General features: G+C 46.3%; 1 protein-coding gene across 1 annotated transcript; it reads right to left on the bottom strand.

Annotated features, from left to right (window-relative positions):
• On the bottom strand, positions 1-3006 carry SAP18 (Sin3A associated protein 18). Its single transcript, XM_082337128.1, has 4 exons — positions 2896-3006; positions 2604-2713; positions 1218-1340; positions 1-497 (listed from the first exon to the last, which is right to left on the bottom strand). The coding sequence occupies exons 1-4, from the start codon at positions 2965-2967 to the stop codon at positions 341-343; spliced, it is 462 nt and encodes a 153-aa protein (XP_082193254.1). The 5' UTR covers positions 2968-3006; the 3' UTR covers positions 1-340.
• Between the last annotated feature and the right edge of the window lie 18690 nt (positions 3007-21696).

Genomic DNA, 21696 nt, shown 5'->3' with positions numbered 1-21696 from the left:
TCAAAAGATTAATAACATCAATCTTTATTCCAAACAAGATAGAACTACAGAACACCTGTAATCCTTCTGGTCGTATTTCATGGAAATCTTGAAACACTGGACACACTGACTTACTGTTCAAACTATAACAATCAGGGATAGGATGATGGCACTACTAAAGATAAGTGTTTCTTCTAAACAAATAAACTAAAAGTTAAGGTTTAAAAGTTAACTTTCATTTCTGATGCTTAGCTTTGTCTTCAGGTGTTCTTGCTTAGCAACAAAAGCAAAAATAATAAGCCTGCTTTAGAACAGCAAGTAGGAATAAACAGAAGATGCAATCATAGAAAGAAGCAGCAGCTTAGTACGGTCTCATGCGGCTCGATGGGGGCGGTGCACGATTCGGAGGAGTAATTGCTATATCCAGGTAGTCTCCTATCTGGAATTTCTGAGACTGCAATGTCATGGAATCATCTGTGCCCTTCCTGCCCGACATGGTACTGCCGATCTCCTTCACCCTGCGCGCAGGAGAGAAAAGGCAAGGCAGTTATCAGAGGCAAATCTCTCTGGATGTCCACAACAGGAACTGCATCGGCTCACAACAACCCTCCCGTGCCATCCTCTGCGCTATGTTTAGCATTTAGCTATGTGCACAGGATGCTGGGGTTTTTCCCCTCCAGTACCAGGGGCACCAAGAAAAGCCACACCAAATCCTCTTTCTGATGGGGCAGAGGGGTGGGGGAACCTTCTGCCCTATTAAGTTAAATACCAGAGAGAACCCCTGGCCGCTTTCCATACACACACAGAACAGACCCCACAGGTTACAGAGCAGGATGTATCCGCTGGCTGCTGACAAAGGTTAGCTCACACAGTTTTGGAAGATGAATACCTGCAACAATATCACTGCTAAAACGCAAATGTGTTCTCAGATACAAGACCTACCACGCTGCGTATCACCAGAAACAAAGCTTCATCTCCAGCTGTAGGTCCGTGTTCCGGGTGGTTACCAATACAGCAACCACAGCCTTCAAGCGCGCAGCGTCATTGTTTTGGGAACATGTTAACAATGACGGCCACCAAGCAAAATTTAGAGTTTGCAGTGGTCATCATATAATCTATTATGAAGAACTTTAGAAATTACATTTCATCATAAACTTTAAAATCAGTGTTAATGGAAAAGAATTTACAGCTCCAGTGCCTGAAGTCTTCTATTAACCCGGAGAAGAAATGCCATTTACCTATATCCAGGCCTCTTGAGATCTGTAAAAACAATCGCAAAATTGAAGTGCGTGCCCTTCTTCCGTGCTTCTGGGTAGACTTCTTTCACCAAGCTGGTCAGCTCTTTCAGAGTTGCATCCATCCTAGGTTAAACAAACAAACAAAGCGGTTCGCGCTCTCAAAAGCGACAACAATAAAAAAAGCTTCCCAAAACCCGTTTAAGGTGGAATCAATATATTGCTACAACTTAACCATACATTTCCTTGCCTCTGCATACTTTCTGTCAATACCTGAAGATGAGCAAGATCTTACATTTCAGCTACGTAGTGAGCCACTGATTTCACAGCTACACGACATTCCAAACAATACATTTTGGTCTAACGATCAAGGGACAAGAAGCTGCTCTAGTTATTGATTATAACACCTGGGAGAATTCACCACTTACTGTACACTGCAGACAATATGGTCTACTGCAAACGTGGCTCTAGTTGTAGTAGCTTCTAATTTACTGCAATATTAGACAAGTCTCTTCACCTCTGTGTACGTTTCACCATCTGCTTTTCCATGCCTCTCAAAAAAGTTACTATTTAAACAGCAGGGAACTTCTTTCTTTTAAAAATGCATTAATGCATTTATACAAATGAACACTTTAAGTGTTTCCTCACCTAAGTCGGTGTCTATGTTAAAATAGCTTCTTGAATACTAGAGGAAATGTAGAAATAAAAGAAAAAAAATCATGAATAGTTTTCCATTTCCATCAAGATTTCCACTTCTGCCCTAACAGGCAGCACTCCTCCTTTTCCCAGCCTCCACCCAGACCAGGGCTAAAGCTCATTTCTAGAATTTCAAGAACAAAAGGACTCAATCATCGCAACTAAAGCGGCTCTTAATTATACAGACCGAACACTCACTCCAAGCTTCGAGCAACCAAGAGGCAGTGTGTTGACAGACAATGCCCATTCTGACTTCTGCAGATGGCAAACAGCTCAGACACCATCAATAGCCTGGACCGAGTCCATAAATCCCATTAAGAAGTAAATTAGAACTGCACGCTTTACTAGTCACAGAAATGGATTTATTCGGCCATACGGCATACAGGTTATAACCCTAACAGACACCTTGAAGGAAAAGCAAGGTTTAAAAAGTAGCATAATTCACTTTCAGAAGCAATCTTCAAAATACTATAAACAAAAATTAACGTGCTTGCAACACAGACTAAAGCAGTTCTCCAAATGAAAATTGAAAGCAATAAAAAGCAGCCCTCTGTTAAAGCACTGCTACCTGACCATACAAAACGAAACACACTACTCCTCCCTCAAAAGGCTCGGACTTAAAACCAACACACCATTCACACAACAGTTCAAGCCTTCTGGGACAACAACTACGTGCCGGGGCCGCGCACTCACCAGGTGTAGATCTGCAGCTCGCTGGAGGGCACGTTGCCGCGGGAGAACTCGTCCATGCGGTGGTGCCGCCCGTTGTTGGTGGTGAAGACGCGCAGCAGCAGCGGGCAGGTCTGCGGGGCGAGGCGAGGCTGAGGGGCCACTCGCCACCCCCCGCCATCTCCAACCGCCCCCCCCCCCCCCCCGCCTTCCCCGGCCCGAGGCCTCACAGGCGCCGCCACACCCTCCCCCCCGCGGTGCCCGCCCCGCCGCGCCCGGGAGCGGCGTACGAGGACGCAGGGCACCACCCCGGCACCTTTTCCCGGTCGATCGGCTTCTCCGGCTCCTTCTTAATCTCCTCCTGCGTGACCCGCGACTCCACCGCCATCTTGCTGCGCCGCGCCAGCAACCGGCGGCCCCGGATGTCCCGCCGGGCGCCGCAGATCTCGCGAGAGGAGGGAGGGAGGGGGCGGTGACGGGCGGGGCGGGGCGGGGCGTGGGCCGTGCGCAGCGGCGGCGCGCGGGCAGGGCGGGAGCGGCGCGAGGGCGGCCGTCGGCCGCGGCGGGGGCGGCTCCGCGGGGCACCGGCGGCTGCAGCCCCGGAGCGGGGCCGGGCAGGCGGCCACAGGGCGCGGGGGCGGTTTGCGGGAGGCGAGGAGGCGCGGCCGCGGGCCGCCCCACCGCCGCGGGGCGCGGCTGTGCGGGCCGCCCGCCCCCCTGCCCGCCTCGGGGCCTGAGGGGAAGGGGATCGGCGCTGCCCGGGAGCGGCCCTCGGCCTCCCGCCCGCCGGAGCGGTGGTGGTTCTCGGGGTCCTGGCGGCGTGGCCCCGCAGCCTGCCCTGGCGTCGCCGCTGAGCGGCAGCCTGGGAGAGCGGTGCCCCCGCTGTTGCTCCCGTGCGGGCGGGCTGCCCGCCTCCGGTTTGGGGACCCTGTTCTGGCCCAGGCCGTGCTGGGCCTGGCAGCCGCCTTGTTCGGGGCTGTGGTGACTGGCGGTTGCCTGACAGGAGCGTACGTGATTCTTCCTGAAACCTGTAAACATCTGGGGTAGAGTCGCTGATCTGAGCAGAGCTCTGCGCTCTGCAGGCTCTGATTTGGCAGGGGTTGGGATGCGCTGCCGGAGGCTTCTCTCCTCCTCCTCCTCAGTGTTGTGCTCGCGTGTTCTCTGAATCATTGCCTTTGTTTCTTGTGCTTAGAAAAGCTTTCCATAAGCTACTGATACTGACGCCTCTTGGAAAAAGCCACTTCTTCCTATAGGAAGACAGATTTAAACAGATGCCTAACATAGGTAAATAATATAATCAACCACTATAACTAGTGGTAGATTAAAATAAATTAGAAAGGGGTAAATCGTATTTACAACTTAACTTCCCTTAATATTAATTCAGGAAGTATCAAATGCAGACGCTCTCCATTTATGGTCTTGTTTTTCCAAGAATAGAATCTTGTATTAGGTTAAATTTGAATCTGTGGTTGTGTCCTATAGAACAAGTAGGAGCGAGATCTGTATTTCTGATGTGATAACTTTTTTTAAGTGTTGAGAGTTGTTTGTTATTCATATTAGAATCACTGGCTGTTCATTTGTTTTTATGGAATTTACACCTGCATTATTTCCTCAATTGCTGTGAATTTATTTCTCATTTCAAGAGTAAAATAAAATTAAATTCTCCTGTAAAATGATGCAGAAGTGTATGTGCTTGCAGGTGCAAAATAAGAGACTCGTAGAATTGCTGCGGCTGGAAGGGCGCTCTGGAGGAGGCTGCCTAGGCCAAACCCCTGCTCAAAGCAGGATCAGCAAGGGCCGGGTGCTCAGGGCCAGGTCTGGGTGGGTTTTGAGTACCTTCGGGAATGGAGACCTCTCTGGGCAACCTGTTCCACTGCTCCGTTGCCCTCACACACACACACACAAAAAGTTAGTTTATTTTTCTTCTTGTATTTAAATTAAATTTCTGGCACCTCAGTATGTGCCCATTGCCTCTTCTCCTGTCAATAGGCACTGCTGGGAAGCCTGGCTCTGTCGTCTTTACTCCCTCCCGTCAGATGCACAGTGACAGGAGCCAGCTCTCTCAAGGCTGAACAGTCCCAGCTCTCTCAGCCTGTCCTCATGTGACAGATGCTCCCAGCCCTTAACCATCCCACTAAGCTATATTTGATGCTATATTATTACAGTGTTCCTATACTGCTCGGGTAATTTTGTGTTGATGCTTGCAGCAGAGTGCAACACAGAAGTATGTGCCACCGAAGCTGTGTCTCCAGGTCCCCATTCTGCAACGTACTGCTCTGAATAAGGAGATCCAGAGGGAATTTTTGTCTGTGCCGCATCGCTTTCTCAAGTATAAGTATAGTATCAGAGAGAAATAAATACAATAAATTCTGCACCATGAAAAAAGCCTATGCTTGTTAAGGTGTTATAACTGTTGGAATATCTGTGCTCTAAGGGTGATATTGTGGTTTGATTTTGCATTTCCAAACACTGTAGATGTGCCTTTCCAATGTATTATTTATTTTAAAAATATGTAGGGGAGAAAAAGAAATTAGAAAAATACATTCACCTATGAGGTTTGTGTGTACATCAAGGAAAAAAAAGAGTTATGAGTCCATACTATGAAAAAAAAAAAAGGGTCTTGCAGTTCACCTCTAATATAACCAACAGCATTTGGTTTAAAACGTTGATTTATGGCACACCTAATAAAAGACAAGAGAACCAACAACCTATTAGAGTTCACCCTCAGCCTTTATTAACTTCCTCTTGTGGTAGCCTGGATAGTATTGTACAGTTTTTAATCTATGTTAAGTTATAGCATATCATCGTTGTATTACCGAAGGGAATGACTCAGCCTTGCCACCATTTGCAAGATTTGATTTCCCAGGCAACAATACAGTTTATTGCACTGCTAAAATTAATTATATCTGCCCTGATAATACATGCTTTGGGTTCAATATGTGAACTGCCATTTCCAAAACAAAGGAATTTATGTCTAGGATCAGGTATCCTAAAGGAACAGCTGTAACAAATAAAGCACCGTTCTGTTATGAATTTAAGTAGTTCCTTCTGCTAGAACTGTTGGAGTGCTTTATTTATGTGAAAAATGACCTAATGTGCTTGAGTTTTAAGTAAATTCAAGCATGACTTAATTTATTATTCATGAACCGTATTAACAATCGCAATTTATTTTCAGTCTAAAAATCTTAGATTCTTATGTATTTGGAAGAGAGCGTTGGCAATTACTTGGAGCTGAAAACGGAGTTACGTGAGCTGTAACCGGGACGGCGGGGTGCAGGTTTTACTGGAGACGGTGCTGTCTGGTCAAACAAGGCACAGCACGGTAAGCTGGATCCCCACCCCTCCGGGGTCCCGCGCGCGCGTACCTGCGTCAGTCCAACGGCTCGCCCCTGCCAAAGGAGGGGGAGTCAGCTCCCCGCTGCCTCTCCTCACTCTCAGCCATGGGAGGGTTTTTTCCCTTCCTTCTGCCAGGTGCGGCCCTCGCTGGATGCTTCCAAGAATAAGTTAAATTCCCTGATTTGAGATAAAGCTATCCCACTGGGGGCTGGTTTCCTGTCAGTTTGTTGCATTTAACGCTTTCTAAACTGATGCCGTGACCTGGTGCCAGGGGAGCGGTGGAAGCGTGTGCCCGGGAGGAGCTGGGAGACGGCGGGAGAGCACAGGAATGGGACAGGGTCTGTCCCGTCAGCGGCAGGGAGGCGGTTGATGGCTTCACCCTCCCTTCACATCTTCTCACGTTTTGGGAGGGTGAGGTGTCCCTCTGCTTGTCAGGGACGCTGTGTTCTGTGCAAACGGTGTATATATATGTGCGAACATGTATATGTGGTGTATGCTATAGAGGAAATGAAAGCTCCTCACTGAGGTAGCAAGGCGGAATAAAACTCTATATACAAGCAAGTCTCTAGCCTTTATTGTAACAGAGATACCCAAAATATGAAAGAAACGTTTTCGGAGAGGAACGCCTGTAGAGAACGGAGACAAGTGGTCTCAGAAGTGTGAATTGCCTCTTTAAGAATTGTAAACACACATTCCACATATAATTACCACATGTAAGTGGTTATTTAAATAGTGGACTTTTAGTTGTTTATTGGGGCATCTAGGAAAGGCATGAATGAGATGGCGTGTTGGTGCCGTTAGGATATGGGATGCAGAAAAGCTGCCGCAGCCGTTTAGGGAGGAGCACTGTAGGTCAAGTAGCCTGTTGGCCTACGGAACGCCATAAGTAAATTGTGATTGAAAGGGGAAAACAAAAGGAGCAGTTGATATTGTGGGACTTAAAACTCTCTAGGCAGAACAGAGGAGATGACAGTAAATAAAAAGTGTCCTTGGGAAGATACAGAAAGGAATGGCACAGTTTGGCCTGGGATATCAACCATTGAGGTAAACCTCTAAGTAACTAGAAAAACTGTAACAAGTGACCAGAACAAGGAACTCTGAACATTTCAGACCCGTGAGTGCATTGAATCTCAGCTCAAAGAAGCTGAATTAGCCTCACGCATTGCAGCGTGCTGTTTTCAGGTTCCCGAGGCTCCCAGGACCTCTGGCTTACTGGCTACATTTGTGAGGTCTTCCTAGCCAGGACTGCATACCGCTCCTTAATTTTGCATGGCTGTATGTGTATCCCATAAAGCTTGTTTGAGAGAGGACTCGGTCTTTATCTTGCTTGTGGAAGGTTCAACTGCCCTGTTCTGGCAACAGCACAATCGTCTTTCAAACATCTTTACAACCAGCCTAGTGAGCAAAGTCTCAAATTGGATTTATTATTATACAATATTGCAAAATTGTTATTTAACTGTTAACGTGACGGTAGCAGCGGTCGGTCTGCACAGCCTTGCGCAGGCTGCAGGACCCGGGCGGCGTACGCAAGGCAGAGCCGCTGCTGTGCCTTGTAAACGAGCTGCCTCACGCGTGCCAGTGTAGGACCCTGCGTATAGTTGTTTCTGATGTTGCCAAATGTTATCACTCTGCCATTCGGATGGAACTTGGCCACATCAGGTGTTTCCTGAAAGAGCATCCTCAGGATGCTTTTTTTTGCAGTTTCAGAAAAAATGTTTCCAAGAATAATATTTTAGGCAGATGAGCATTATCACTCACATTTCTATTATTTTTTGTTCATTTTAAATGTCCACAGCAGTTTGTCTGAAAACCTGCAGCATCCACCTACTTTTGAGAAAGAAACATAGTATGGCAGAGATGCTTACTCCTGTGTCAGAAATGTTCTCATAAAGCAAATATATTTCACTGAACTATGATTTTTTAAAAGACTGTGATTTATCCATAGTCAGCAGAGACAAACTAATACTGGGCAGCTAAACTGCACCTGATGCGTCTGGGTGTGCAAGGGATTCAGAGGGATGTCCGCAGTGCGCCTGTGCTCTGCGACAGGCCCGGGCACGGCGACTGGGAACAGTGGGGCTCTCTCTTTTTTTTCCTTAGGGCGCTGCTGCCCGCAGCGGGCACCGGTGAGGGATGCAGGATGGGACCCTGCCCGCGTCCCCTGAGCAGTGAGAGGAGGGAGCTGGAGAGCAGCTCCACAGCGCTTCAGGCCAACCCGGTGCAGCACTGTTTGCAGTCTAAATCAACAACAGGGAATGTGTTTTGCAAGAGAGGTCCAGCAAAACTTGTAGTGACTGCTTCAATTTCGCCTGGAAGAGACCAGAACAAACTGGAACTTGTAATTGTCAGCAGAGAAAGACAGAATTCAGTTTCAAGTAAAGAAAAAGTAAGTCCTGGTCTGTCACGTAGAGTTATTTTCTTCTCTATACAAATACACGTGAAGGTGTGATGGTGAGATGTACTAAATATTCTATTGGTTTTTCCTGGTGGGGTAGTAGACTCAGTTACAAAATATAAAATTAAGGAAGAAATGTTGCCAGAATCTAAACCTGGATTTCATTAAAACGTGTTGTCATTTCTCTATAAAATACATCTGCTACAATGTTCCAGAAATTTTAGACACACAATAGAGTAATAAACTGCTTCTATAACTTGGGTAATACTCCACCATAGATTCTTGATTTCCCCCCTACTGTTTGTATTAAATTACCTCAGTACAAAAACGTTCGTACACTGTAAGGAAGGAATAAATGGGTTGTCATTGCAATAAGTGGAAATTTTAAAAATTGTGTATGAGACGTGCGTTATCGAGAGGACACCAACATCAGAAGTTTGTCAGCCTGTAATTCACTGCAAATAGTTATGTCGGCAGCACGGGCCCCTGCCTACGCTCCCTTGTAGCTACATTCCCTGGTTTTCCTTCACTGGGGCAGCTCCACTACTGACAGCAGCGGTGGGAAATCCGGTGTGGAGGTTACTTTCATCACTGGTGCCTTTCCCAGTTGCTGGTGTTGCTGCCACCAGTTTGCCCCGGAAACACGGAGGCTGCCTGACCTGCAGCCCTGCGCTGCCTGCTCTGAGGGCAACAGCACCGTCCTCCAAACGCCCCGCGTGGCAAAGCCAGCGCGTCCCCTCGTGACACCATCCTCTGGAAGAGCTGTCCTTAATATTGTCTTCTACATTTCCTGCGCAGACAAATCCCTTCCCTGGCTGCTTCCTGGATTAATGCCATACCGTCCTTGAACACGACACAAAAGTCTGAGGAGGGGGTGACTGTCTCCTTCGGATAGACACAGTCCTGCTCATGCTTTGGTGGGAACATTTCCGTGAATAAGTGTTAACAGACCAGGTTGATGGTTATTCCAGTATCTTCCCCCAAATATCTGTTCTTTCCCCTTCCCATGGAAGAATAATATTAAAAGACTCAAGCCTTTTCTCCTAAAGTAGAAAATTCCAAGAGATCTGACTGAGTATACCAAAGTACATATATTTTATACGCAGCTCCCTGGCTATGCTGCTCTTCAGCTTGCCATACATCTCCGGAAGTTTCCAATCTGTGGCACACACAGTTCCTATTGAAAATAGTAGATGGATAAAGATGCATCCCGCACACCCAGAACAGATATTTGCTTCTTTGTTTTCTGCCCCAGGATGATGGGTCTTAACACAAAGAGTCTCCCCATGTCTGTGGCATTCCACACCAATTCTTTAACGACAATGGAGCTGTTGATAAATAAATCCTCTCTTGTCAGCCACAGCAAGAGTCATGTTTTACTTGGTTTTGTTCTAGGTCTCACAGAGCCCCACAGAAAGTGTATGAGAGCACTGCCGTATCCTTCATAACAAAGGTTGATGTCATGTAAGCCATTACATGCGTCCTGCCTCCAGAAGCATCATCATAAAGAGTCGAGCAAAACTTTCCTCCAAAATAAGTGGTTCCATGTGGGAAGCCTTGCCAAGCACAAAGCAAAGCCTCAGCACCCTGAGACAGCCCAGCTACATCACAGAAATACCTTTTGTGGCTCAACGTGCAGGTCAGAGAACACAATTCTGTAACTTTCTCTTTTTTTTGTTTTTTCTTCCCCCCCCCCCCCCCCCCGAGTGGCCAGTTATGACGAAAATGTTCTGGCTGTGATAAATTACCTGCAACATTTTGAATAGTGCAATATCAAACCAAATTCTTTTCTGACTGCTATGTCGTATACATTGCAATATCAATTAACTTGATGTTTTTTAAAGAAAGGAAATGTCCATCACTGGAAATTTACAATATGTGAAGTTTGAGCCCAGAATGAATTCTGACAGCTTGGTTACCATAAGCTCCTCAGAGACACAGTGCTTAGTGGAAACACTGACATAATCTTAACGATAGTGGCAGGAACAGTGCCAGTAAAACAGAATGTCCTGTAGGCATAATGTAAGGCAGAATCACTTCGGCTCCATGGATCGCAATAGCTTTGAAAGAAAAGTGATAGAAAATTTGTGGATGCCTATTCCTTTCAGTAAGAAAGAATAATCTCGGCATGTGCCACTGGCTGTTGTTATCACTTGCGTTATATTACATTTTACACGTGGCAAAAGATGCCGGGGAAATGTAAAGGGCATGCTGTTGCAAAGCTGTGAAGCCTTGCTGCAGAGCAATGGAGGCACGTTGGGGTTATAGCTGAGCGATCACACAGGCACGGACAGAGGTGCCCGCTGCCGCCAGGGTGCCAGCGGGAAGGAGCCACTGCTTTTACATTTCTTGCTGTTCCTTCCCTGTCAGCTCTCTCGGCAGAGCTGGTCATGATGAGCTTTCCACAGACTTATTACAATGAAACAGGTTAGCAAAGACTTCACACCTAAATTGTTTACAATAATTTCCTTGCACTTGCCTGGAATGGGCGAGGAAGGGTTCACACAAATGGCTCTTCTGGTGCGTCAGTGGGCCAGCAGGGACGGTGATAAAGGGCATCCTCTTGCAGAGGTTCAGCTGGAATCAGGAGATGACATCTGTCCACAACCTGGTGCTTTCAAATGACAAGCTGTGTGATGTGATATTTTATGTGACAGCGTGACAGACACTGACATTTCAGATTGCTGTGAGCAGTGCTCTTTTTTTATGTTCACAAGATGTATAAGAAAGTGCAGCACTCCAGAAAACAAATAAGTGCCTCACAGAATCGCTGGGGGAAATTCCTGCAAATGAAGAAAGGGGAAGAAAAGAAAGAAACTATTTAAAAAGAAGTGGATTGGGAAAAGAAAACATCTTAGCTTGACACTACTTCACAGTCAGCTTTATGCTTTGTTACCCCTGGTACAAAGCTAAGAGTAATTCAGGTTAATTTCTATAAAACTTCAGGGCATAGAACAGCAAGCTCTTCTACACTTCTTAGATTAGATTTGTCCAATATGAAGCAAGATAAAATATGCTCTGGTGTTTTATTTGGGCTTGGGGAATGCAAAGACATAATAATTACCAGCTGATACACCAATTTAATGCAGGTGTTCAGATTTTTAAAAGACGGTTATCACTTAATATTACCTTTAAAAAAGAGATCTCAGATTTTTCAATGAAATAAATACTAGAAAAAGAGACACCTTATACGAAAGGAGGTGAAACTCTCAAATACAAAAATTGCAAAAATTCTATTACTAGAGCTACAGGTAGATTCCCTGCCTGTTAGAGATGAACGATTAGCTATGCATGATGTTTTGAAAATATAAAAGTGAAATATTTAGAACACGGGGCACAGTTATTGCTAAGTTCTTATGTACAAATTCTGATGTGTGGGCCGAATTTTAAAGTGCCGTTGAAGTACAGCAGCCTGGCTGCGGATCACTTGTTTCAGACTTGGGTCTGGCTTCACCCAGAAAAATATGGAGCTACCAATCAAACATGCTTCAGCCATCCAACGTGAAGGAGATTCAGAAGGGATTTTAGCCAAGACCAAAGATGAAATGATACACTCCAGAAGCTACTAATTGGTTTCTGATTAGAAACCATGAAGACTTGTCAGAATGAGAGATTCCTGAGCGGTCCTTCATCTTGGGCTGCAAATGAAGGGGGAAGATTTGTGTATTTGTGTTAACATAGCTCGTAGTTCTTCTTTGAACTACAGCCAGTGGATGCACGTGATTTGGCATACGAAGACATTACACATTTTTCACGATTTTATCTTTAGATGGCAGAGGAAATCTTTGGTCAGTCACAGAGAAGTTCTCACTCCATCTTGCACTCAGGGATGCCTGGATTTGGGTCAACACTTTTTCATCCCACATTCTTTGAGCACTTTTCTTAAGTTGGTAATTTTTGGTGGCATCCATGGTAGAAGGCCACCAAGAATGTGCTGTGCACTTGCTTCTGGGGGCACTGGAGCTTATCCTCCTCCAGCTTGCTGCGGGGTGTGAGTTGTACAGCTCCTTTAGCTCTGCACACGCTGGATGCTGACAGCTGAACTGTGGGAGATTTTACAGTTTCTTTGGGCTGCTTGAACGAGTCCTGGTTTCTTGCTGGGACAGCAGTCCCAGGAGCCTGGCCGTCAGGATCAGGTTTGTGAGTGGCTTTATCGGAGACTAGCTGGCAGAGGTTATTAATAGATGGTAAAAGGTACTTGAAAGCAGCTGGTCCTTGGTAGGTTTGAAAAATGTCAGGTGAAAGTGGTATTGGTCCTGCCTGTGCGTCACTGATGGAGCACGAGCAAGGCTCCGTGGACACTGCTGAAATCTGGGAAATGATACTTTGTGCACGCTGTTTCCTGGCCTGGCCAGGAGCGAAGCCAAAGCTATGACAAACAGCAATGCAATCTTTTACTAATACTGTAGCTTTTAAAGAAAGACTCCCAGAAAAGATGAATCCTGCTTTCCCGTCTGTAACAATGCATATTTGATCCCACACTACTTTTTTTTACTTCAAACTACAAACAAGCCCTCTGACTTCTTGAGGAGGAGTGTGCAGATCGCCAGGCTCTCTGCTTGACGGACGTGCAAAAACCTTCACTTGCTGGAGCGCTGGAGCAGAAGAGGGGTGAGGCAGGCGCGGCGCAGGCAGGGTGTCCGCGCACAGGGAACGCAGCCGTGGCAGGTCCCTGGGGTTTGCTAAGTGGCACCGAGGCATGCGCCTGTCCTGCCGCACCAGCACCACCATCGGGGACAAACCGGGACATTAAACTCCCCTCGCTGAATAGACCGTTCAGCTCCTGTGCTGTCCTCACTCAAGTAAATAGCATGTTTCCCCCCTCAAATTATTTTACATTTCCCTGAAGGGTTCTTAAAATATCCGCGACACAAAGCGCAAAGGAAAAACTGCTGGAATTTGGTCCTGCTGAGGGTAGGTAACAATATGAAGGATATGAGGCAAGGTACCATTTCATTGTGCTTTACTAGTGCTTGTAATTTACATCTCATCGCTTTCAAGGCCTCTGCTGGTAATATTTCCTTCTTCTAAGAATAGAGCTTAAAGGTATTTTAAGAATTCTAGTTGTCGTGCAATTAATAGTGTAACACTTTGTTCTGACTAAAAAGATTTGCTTGTTTTGAGCAGTTAACAGTATTTTGCATGTAAAAAAAAGGGGAATGGGGAATGTTTTATTGCCAGCTCTTTTCCTTACGGGGGGATGAATCACTTACATTCTTGGCAACCGAGCTCAAATTCACAAGAATGCTCAGTTTGATCAACTTCCTTCAAAACACTAAACTCAAAGTAAAGAGGAAAAAAGAGAGAAAGAAACTTGGATGTGCTTGGATGCGGAAGACATTACAAGATGGACATCCAAGCAGGAAGACAATAAATCTAGTGTACAAATTGTTTTGCCCAAAGCAAGTCACTGAGTTGCTGTTACAGGAGGGTCCAGTCTAAATTAAGAGAATACTGGAAGGGGGAAAAAAAAAAAAAAAAAACCAAGGAGGAAAAGAGCCAGAGAAAAGAAAGAAAACCCTGCCGATCTGGCAGACATGGCGGATGTTGTGTCAAACATGAGTTTATTTGCTAACAAAACAATGTGAAATTTCAAGAAAAATTACCACCCTTCCCTTCAGAATGGAAGATTGTGCTGAGAAACAAAATATGAGAATACAGTTAGTTTAGGCATGAGGAAACTGCCGGCGTTCAGGCTGTGGCTTCACGTGAGAAAGGCTGAGGATCGTGGGGGTCTTCTTTGGCAGCAGCGCAGGGCGAACCAGGCTGTCCCCTGGCTGCTTCTCTCCGCCCATGCAGTGGACCCCGCTGAGGAAGGGACGGCACTGAAAATGGTCACTTTTGGTTTTATTCTGGTGCATTATCTTTCAGCTGGATCGGTTCCCCGGACCGGTTCACCCAACAGCCACCCATGGCACTGCGCGACATACCTCAGCCGCCGTGGAGAGGATGACGAGGGGAAGGGGACATGGCGGAGGGGGAATGATGAAGCTGGCCAGGCATCCCTGCTGCTACTGTGCCATCGGGGCCGTGGTCTTCAGCACAGCACCAGCCTAAGGCACACTTGGCCCTGCTGCTCACTTCTGCTCAGAGACAGTCAGATGGCAGCTTCAGTCAGACCAGCACAACTGCTTGTCGGCTGAAGTAAAAACAGCGCAAGCAAAACCCAAAATGTTTTTTAGTGTGGAATTCCCCTTTTTCTAGGTCAGGTTCTAGGTCGGCCTGTGGTCATGCAAACAGCTGCGCCTCGATATAAAAGGATGACTGTGAGGAGTGGTGGAAGACAAGGAGGAAAGTACAGCTCCCCAGAATTACGTGTTTCTTCTGTGTATCTCACTTGGTACCGTTTGATTTCCCCCCACTCTTCACCCCTGTGCTCCGCCACCCCGCATCTGCCCTGCAGCGCTGGGGCTGCAGCAGGGCACAGGGCAGCAGCACCTCAGGATAATTAAGATAAGTGTGAGTGTGTCACGCCCTGCAGCCAGCACAGGGCTGCTGTGCTTCTGCCTAGGGTGTCGCCCCAAAATATATGTTCACTTAGTGAGCCTAATATGGGGGAAAAATAATAATTGGGGAAGAATGCGAAGGGCTGGGCCAGGCCACAAAGGATGAGTGCCAATCGAAGCAGGACCCAAGACACTGCAGCAATGTCAGTGTCCGATACCCTGGGCATCACACAGTTGCTGTTGTGTGTCTTCATAGTTGCAATGTGTTACCTGCTTCTGCCATGTTCTGCAGTGCCTATGCAGTAAATCCAGTACTTCCTCTCTGATTCTGTAATCAGAGATGTTGCTTACATGTAGTAAATCCCACACTTTTGGGACACACTGAATTTACTGTGTATTCACCAAGCAACTTCATCCCATCCATAGAATAAGATCAGTGCTTCCTGGTCTGGTTTCCTGCACTCAGATTGTACAATAGGTCAGCACAGGTCCTGGGGATATGTCCAGGTTTTCCACGTGTTTAGCCTTCCCATCCAAGCTATGATACAGACAATCCTCAAAAATCCGTGCAGGCAATTTTTCTGGGCAGCAAAGAAAACCCAGCAAATCTGTACCCAGGTTAACCTCAAGTCAGAGCCTCCAACACAACATGAAACACTGCACCAAGCTGCCAAGGAGAAATGTGTGGAATCTTTGCGCTGGAGTTCTTAAGACTAGACAAAAATCTGCCATAGTGAAGAGGGACAGCCTAAACTAGATCCTTCCCAGCCTTACATTCCTGTGATTCCCTGTAAGGCAGGACTGGTTTGACTCTCCCCGGCACGAAGAATGGCAAGCACAGTCTGTTCTCTGCTCTGCAACGTGCTCTCTCTTTCTCCAGCCTCTCGCTGGAACCAGCACAAAACCCAGGACAGACACTACTCTCAACCCAACAGGGCTGGGCACTGAGAAAGGGGAGATTTGTGTGCAGTGAGTCTGTGTATTCACGCATGAGAGAAATCGTGGTGGCAATGGTGCTCTCTCATAGTAATGCAGAGCAAGACGGAAATGTGATGAAGGTTTTTTTCAGGATTAAAATAAGCAGAACAAGAGCCAGTTGTTGTTTTGGGGAGAAGGAAAGCAGTTGCTGTCAAAACGTTTCACCGACTTGGCAAAAATGCCAAGCTGGCCCTGCCTGCAGCATACACGGACTTCAAAGGGCTTATCTTGAATAAGGATTAGCGGGAGCCAGATCACTGCTTCCTACACGTATTCAGCTGAGGTTAAATGATACGCAAGGCTATACCCCAAGGGTGTGTTTTCCTTCTGATGCCAGCCAAGTTGCCAATACCTCTGCCTGCAGGTTTGGGGGATCAGTCTTGCTTTAGCTGCGTACGCCCGGAGGGAGCTCAGTTCTGACCCGGCACCAGGAAGAGCGGGTCACACACTCACAACCGGTGGCTTCAGGAGTGCTGAAGTGCAGGAACGCTGTGAAACAACCGGTCAGACCCATGCGCCAGCGGTGAGCCGGCCGCTCAGGAGGGGCGTGTGGTTCTCAAACAGGATGCAGGCTGAATAACCCTCCATTCCTGAAGAGGGTGGTCCCCGAAGGTCAGGGCTGCCTTCAATGGTGTGGCAGCGTGAGAGGAAACTGCCTCAGAGGGTGCTTTCATAATGCTCAGACTATGAATAAATTCAGCCTGTTGTAGTCTGGGTTCCCAAGTGTTAGTCATCAAAAATGTGAATAGGAGAATAAGGTTAGGGAAAGAACAATTCTCCAGCTGAACTTTCATTACAGGATGAATAGGGGTCCTCCTCCCCCCACCCTGCTTTGATTGCAGACAAAGGGCTTTGCATCCCATGTAGGAATTCTCTTTGCTGCCTGGGATGAATGTATGGATGTAGGTGACACAAACCTAGCAGGGCCCAGCTCACAGAATCACAGAATACCTGAGGCTGGAAGGGAACACTTGAGATGATCTAGTGCAAACCCCTGCTCAAGCAGGGCCAGCTGGAGCAGGCTGCCCAGGACCATGCCCAGTCAGGTTTTGGGTATCTCCATGGATGGAGACTCCACAACCTCTCCAGGCAACCTGTTCCAGCTCTGAAAGGACAGGCAACAGCCAGAGGCCTGATGTCAGTACAGATCATTCTGGCACTTTTTTGCCTTCATGGTAAACCGTTCAGTGGAAGTACAACCTTAATAAATGTATTTGATATTCACCCACTGACTCTGGTTCTGGTGAGGCTGGGTATAACAATGTGGCCAAGGCTGATCCATGCTATACCCAGTTGCTTAATTATGAAAAGAAGACAATCAAAGAGACGGTCAGGTGCTACATGGGATTAACTCCCTGCGGCCCCTCAGGAATGCTCTCGGTTCAGGACAGAAGCAACCATTACCCCGGTCAATGCTGTGTTAATTTAGTGGAAGTAGGGCCAAGGGCCTTTGAACCGGTCACAACAATAAATCCGGAAAAACGATGGATCTCCTTTTTGACACAAAGAATTTTCTGGGAATAGTTGTCCCTTAAGCTCCAGAAGGTGAGGGTTGTGCTTTCTGTTCCCATGCTTCCGAGCCAGCACTTTGCCCTGACCGTGACTGTTACCAGGGCATCTCCTCAGTTCTGGCAGGAGATCTTATCTGAAATCTTAATTGAGGCACATTTAGGCTATCCAAGGCAGTTTCATATTGCTCAAGCTAAAGTCACTGAAATGTTTTAATTAACGAGCAAACACAGGCTGTCGCTTTCCTCTGACGCACAGAAATCTGTCTGCTTCCTCCCCGAGTACAGTACAGCATGTCTAAGCCACTGGCTACTATAATTACGATGGGGTAAGCATTTATATGGCACTATAAAGGTGAACTGGGTGTTTTGCAAATACAGAAACGCTAATTTCATTCCGAAAGAATTCAGAGTCAAACATGGTCAAGAAAAACCACGAGACAATTGTCTTGATGGAAAAAATGGATCCTGCAGAGACCAAGAATCACCCGGGCAGGAGGTCTGAAGGACAGATCTGGAGAGGGGGAGTCCTGGGGCGGAATGACTGGATGCCACTCAGAAACACTAGAATTTCTTTTCTAATCTGTCATGGACCCCATAGATGACCTTTAGGAGATAAGGAATCTCTGTACGAGTTCTCCTCCCTGTAAAATTGATATTACTTCAACTCATGCAGCTACTAAAATAAAGGCAGGCTACGGAACGGAGGCTGGGAGGAGGCAAGAGGTATTGTGGCAGGAGAGCATCGGGAGGCACGCAGGGAGCAAGAGAGGGAAGACGGGGAAAGGAGAGAAAACCTCTGAAGAGTGAGGAGGCAGGGAGCCAATGACAAGATTAAGAAACGAGATGGTATCCTTCAAGTGTCGGGGAGGAGAATGGAGATTAACAACCTTTTGGTGAGGCTAAAGGGAGTACTGAAGAGCCTGAAGAGTAGCTGTCAGCGAATTACAGTAGCTGAAGCAAGTAATGGCCAGAGCACAGAGAAGAATTGTAGTCATGGTGATTGATAGAAAAGCAAGGGCCACTTCAAGAAGAAGATACTGAGACAGAAACTAAAAGCTTCAGATTAGGCCTTTAATGAGAGACCGGTTATATGAAATAAAATGAAAGAGAAAAAACCTCCCCAAACCCAGAAAAATAGAGGAATTACTGAAAGCAGATTTAGAGAGAACTGAAACTTTTATATTGGAAAAAATCTATTTGAGGCAGAATGAATATGTAATAACAGCAAGGACTTCAGGAGAAGAAATTAAAAACCCCACAGGGATATGAAATTGGACAGTCACGGACAGATTAGAAAATAATTTCCCCACTTGAAAGGTGCAGGCAGAAACGATCGGGTGCATCAGGGAGGGGGGTGGCACGATCAGCAGTGCCGTGTTTCAGGCGCCACCAGACAAACAACTCCAGCTACGCCGGTACCGCCGTTTGGTGTCACCCACTGCGTGCATGTACCTCCTCTCCTTTGACGAGATGAGGATTTACCATGACGTTTCAAATGGACACAAAGTGAAGAGCAGCCATAACTGTGAAATTCCAAGTGGCCAAGAAAACGCTCGTTGCACACAAACACAGTCTTTGCTTGCATTTCACAACATTGCACAAGGCTTCTTAAAATGTGACTTCTAAATTTGCACACCCGTATCACTGTGTACACAGGGGATGGTTAAACAGATCTGCTGTGCATGGAAATTCATGACATAGCCTGAGCCTGCCCCCTTGCTACATACACACCAAGGGGTCGGTATTGCAGACAGCGTTAGAGCATCTGGAGTTACACGCGATTTTATGAGAAGTGGAAAATAGATGGAAGAGCAATTAGACTGATTTTGTTAGGCTAAAGGGAGCACAAAGGAACGTGGAGAGTAACTAAATAAATTACAGTACCTGAAGCAAGAAATGGCCAGAGCACAGACAAGATTTGTAGTCATGGTGATAGAAAAGCAAGGGCCACTTGAGGTGGTTTGCATGCTGTTATGAGATGCTGCTTTAAGAAATTTTGTTGTGACTTCTGTGTCTCTATTCACTTTGATTTAGGGTATAATAATATTACTATTCGTGTGTTTATCACATTCCAAGATTTATAGAAGACTTTATTCATTTCAGTCACAGACTCAGAATGGTGATTCTCATTATAACCAAATTCTGTATTTTAATTATTTGCAAATTGTGTATTCTCCAACCTGCACTTTTAGTGACTGGTGATGAATAAAAGCTACCCCTGACATTCAGAGCCTTTTTTCTTTAATCATGGAGTTGAGATTTTGTGAGCTCTAGCACAGTATGCAAAGCTAACATACAGCAGAGACTGAGAGAAAACAGCTAAAAATTGAAAGTATGTTTAAGACGGCTGTGGAGCTTTTTAGACAAGCAAGTGTGTATTCCTGAAGTGAGCTAAAAGCAGTGGCTGGTGTGGGAAGAGAGTTCAAAATAGATGTAGGTTGAAAGACTGTGTGGAAGACCAGGAGACACATGGTGATAATGATAGTCATCAAACGGGAACATACGGTGGTGAAGCATTTTTAGAGTGGAAAGTCTTTCAGTTTGGATGCTGTTTTCATGTTATATTATTCTGTGATGATACTCTAGTAGAGCGTTATGGATGGTTGGGGATTTTTCAGTCTCTCCTACGCAGGGGTCTCTCAGAATTTTCCCCCAACAACTTTCTAGGGGCTGTAATCCTGAACCTGATTCCCGTAAAACTTTATCTTTAAAATGGACGTGTGGCACATACGGATGACAAGACCCAACATGCAATTTTCTGTTTCTATTGCAAAGGCCAGGCGATAGTTACCCCCATCCTTCCATTCTGCTGGTGATTATACCAACTGATGGATAGGATTCAGGCCAAGTTATTTTATTCATGCAAGTTACTCACCTCATAGACAATAGTAAATACCTTCTCTCAGTTTTCTGGTGTCCACCTTTGCTGATAAAGGTATGTAAACAAGCGCAAAGCACACAGGATCTCAGCTCCCAGAGTACACAGAGGTGTGACTGTAGTTTCTCCTCTACTCTGTATCTTTCTCTCTGCTCCAAGAAAATATGTGAGGTTTGTTGACTGGAGCTTCTTATGCTGCTTTGAGATGCCTTGCCAAGTTGTATGTTATCCCATTTCCTTCCTGCAGGCAATCCAAACAGGGGAGGCTTCCCCTGGAGCCCTGCCCTGCACAACTGCACCACACAACTGCTCAGCTCTCCGGCCCTCTCTTGCAGTGCCAGAAATGTGGTGGCTGAGCGCTGGGCTCAGCAGGAGCTCTGAGAACTTTGCCACTGCTGTGGGCAGACCTTGGACAGGAGAGTGCCGCAGCCCCTCTGTGCCCTGAGCTGAGGAGATGCCGTGAGCCCGCGGCTGCCGCCTCGCCTTGCCGCGCCGTAGGGCTGCTCAGCGCCGTCTTGCAGATGTGGCAGGTATGCCAACATAAGGCCAGCTCAATTGGCACAGACACCGTGAAAAGCCAGTTTATTTAGGAAAATGAGACGCAGCAATAGGCTTGCAGCACCACTGGAAAATTACTGTGTGTCAAAGAGAGGCTAAGCAGCGAGGATCTGAATTTCTGCAGACTATCTAGGGCAAGACCTAAGTCTTACAGGTTTCCCCTAGAGCTTTGTGTCCGGGCAATAGCCTGGAACCAAGAAACCAGACGTCCCCTTTGACTCTTCATGTTTTGCATCCTTTTTAAATTTTTTTTTGCTGATAATATGATCTAGTTGCTGATCATGATTCAGGAGATGAGGATTCTGGTCCTGGCTTTGGCACTGAATTGCTGTGTTCCTTATGAACATTCATGCAGCCTAGCCGTGTTTCTCTGGTCAATTTCTCCATCTTATCAGTAGAGATGTAATCTCTGCTCTGAAGAGGTGGTCCTTTATTATGTATTTTTTTAAGGGCAATTGCAGCCTTCCACTGCACCATCACATATAGCAAGATTAGCTGATGCTTGCCCCATGCTTTCCTGGAATGTTCTCGTTTAGTAGCTGTTCCACATGTACGGTTGCCTTGTGTTAGCATGGTCTTACTTCTGTTTCTTCTTTTAATTTATGGTTATTTCTGTCACCTACATCCCATACTGTAATACAAAAGCAGACTTTTTAAAAACAGAGGTACAAATAGTTTTTTTTAAAAGCTCACCACTTCTGTCTATAGCTGGCATCTATCCCTGTTTCCACTGTGGTCTTATTCAGTGTATCTAGAATATACGAACACACATAGTTCAGTTTCTTACAGCTTGACTTCCATGTTTTATATTAGCTCACCCTTTTTTCCTTGTGCATTTCTGATGTCAGTCTGCAATCTGTCTAGTTCTCTTCCTCTGCACTATGTGTCTTTTTCTTATCCGTGGTTGTACTTCCTTGCCCATCTGTACTATTATTTTAATTGTCTTTGAACACACATTAATAGTACTTCTGAACACATGCCAGTGCCCATTTTTCTATCCTATCGCTTCCTTTAC

The sequence above is a fragment of the Platalea leucorodia genome (genome assembly GCF_965183815.1).
Source record: "Platalea leucorodia genome assembly, chromosome: 2".
NCBI classification, from domain to species: domain Eukaryota; kingdom Metazoa; phylum Chordata; class Aves; order Pelecaniformes; family Threskiornithidae; genus Platalea; species Platalea leucorodia.
The sequence above is the reverse complement of the archived record's forward strand: the minus strand, read 5'-3'. Positions and strand labels throughout refer to the sequence as shown.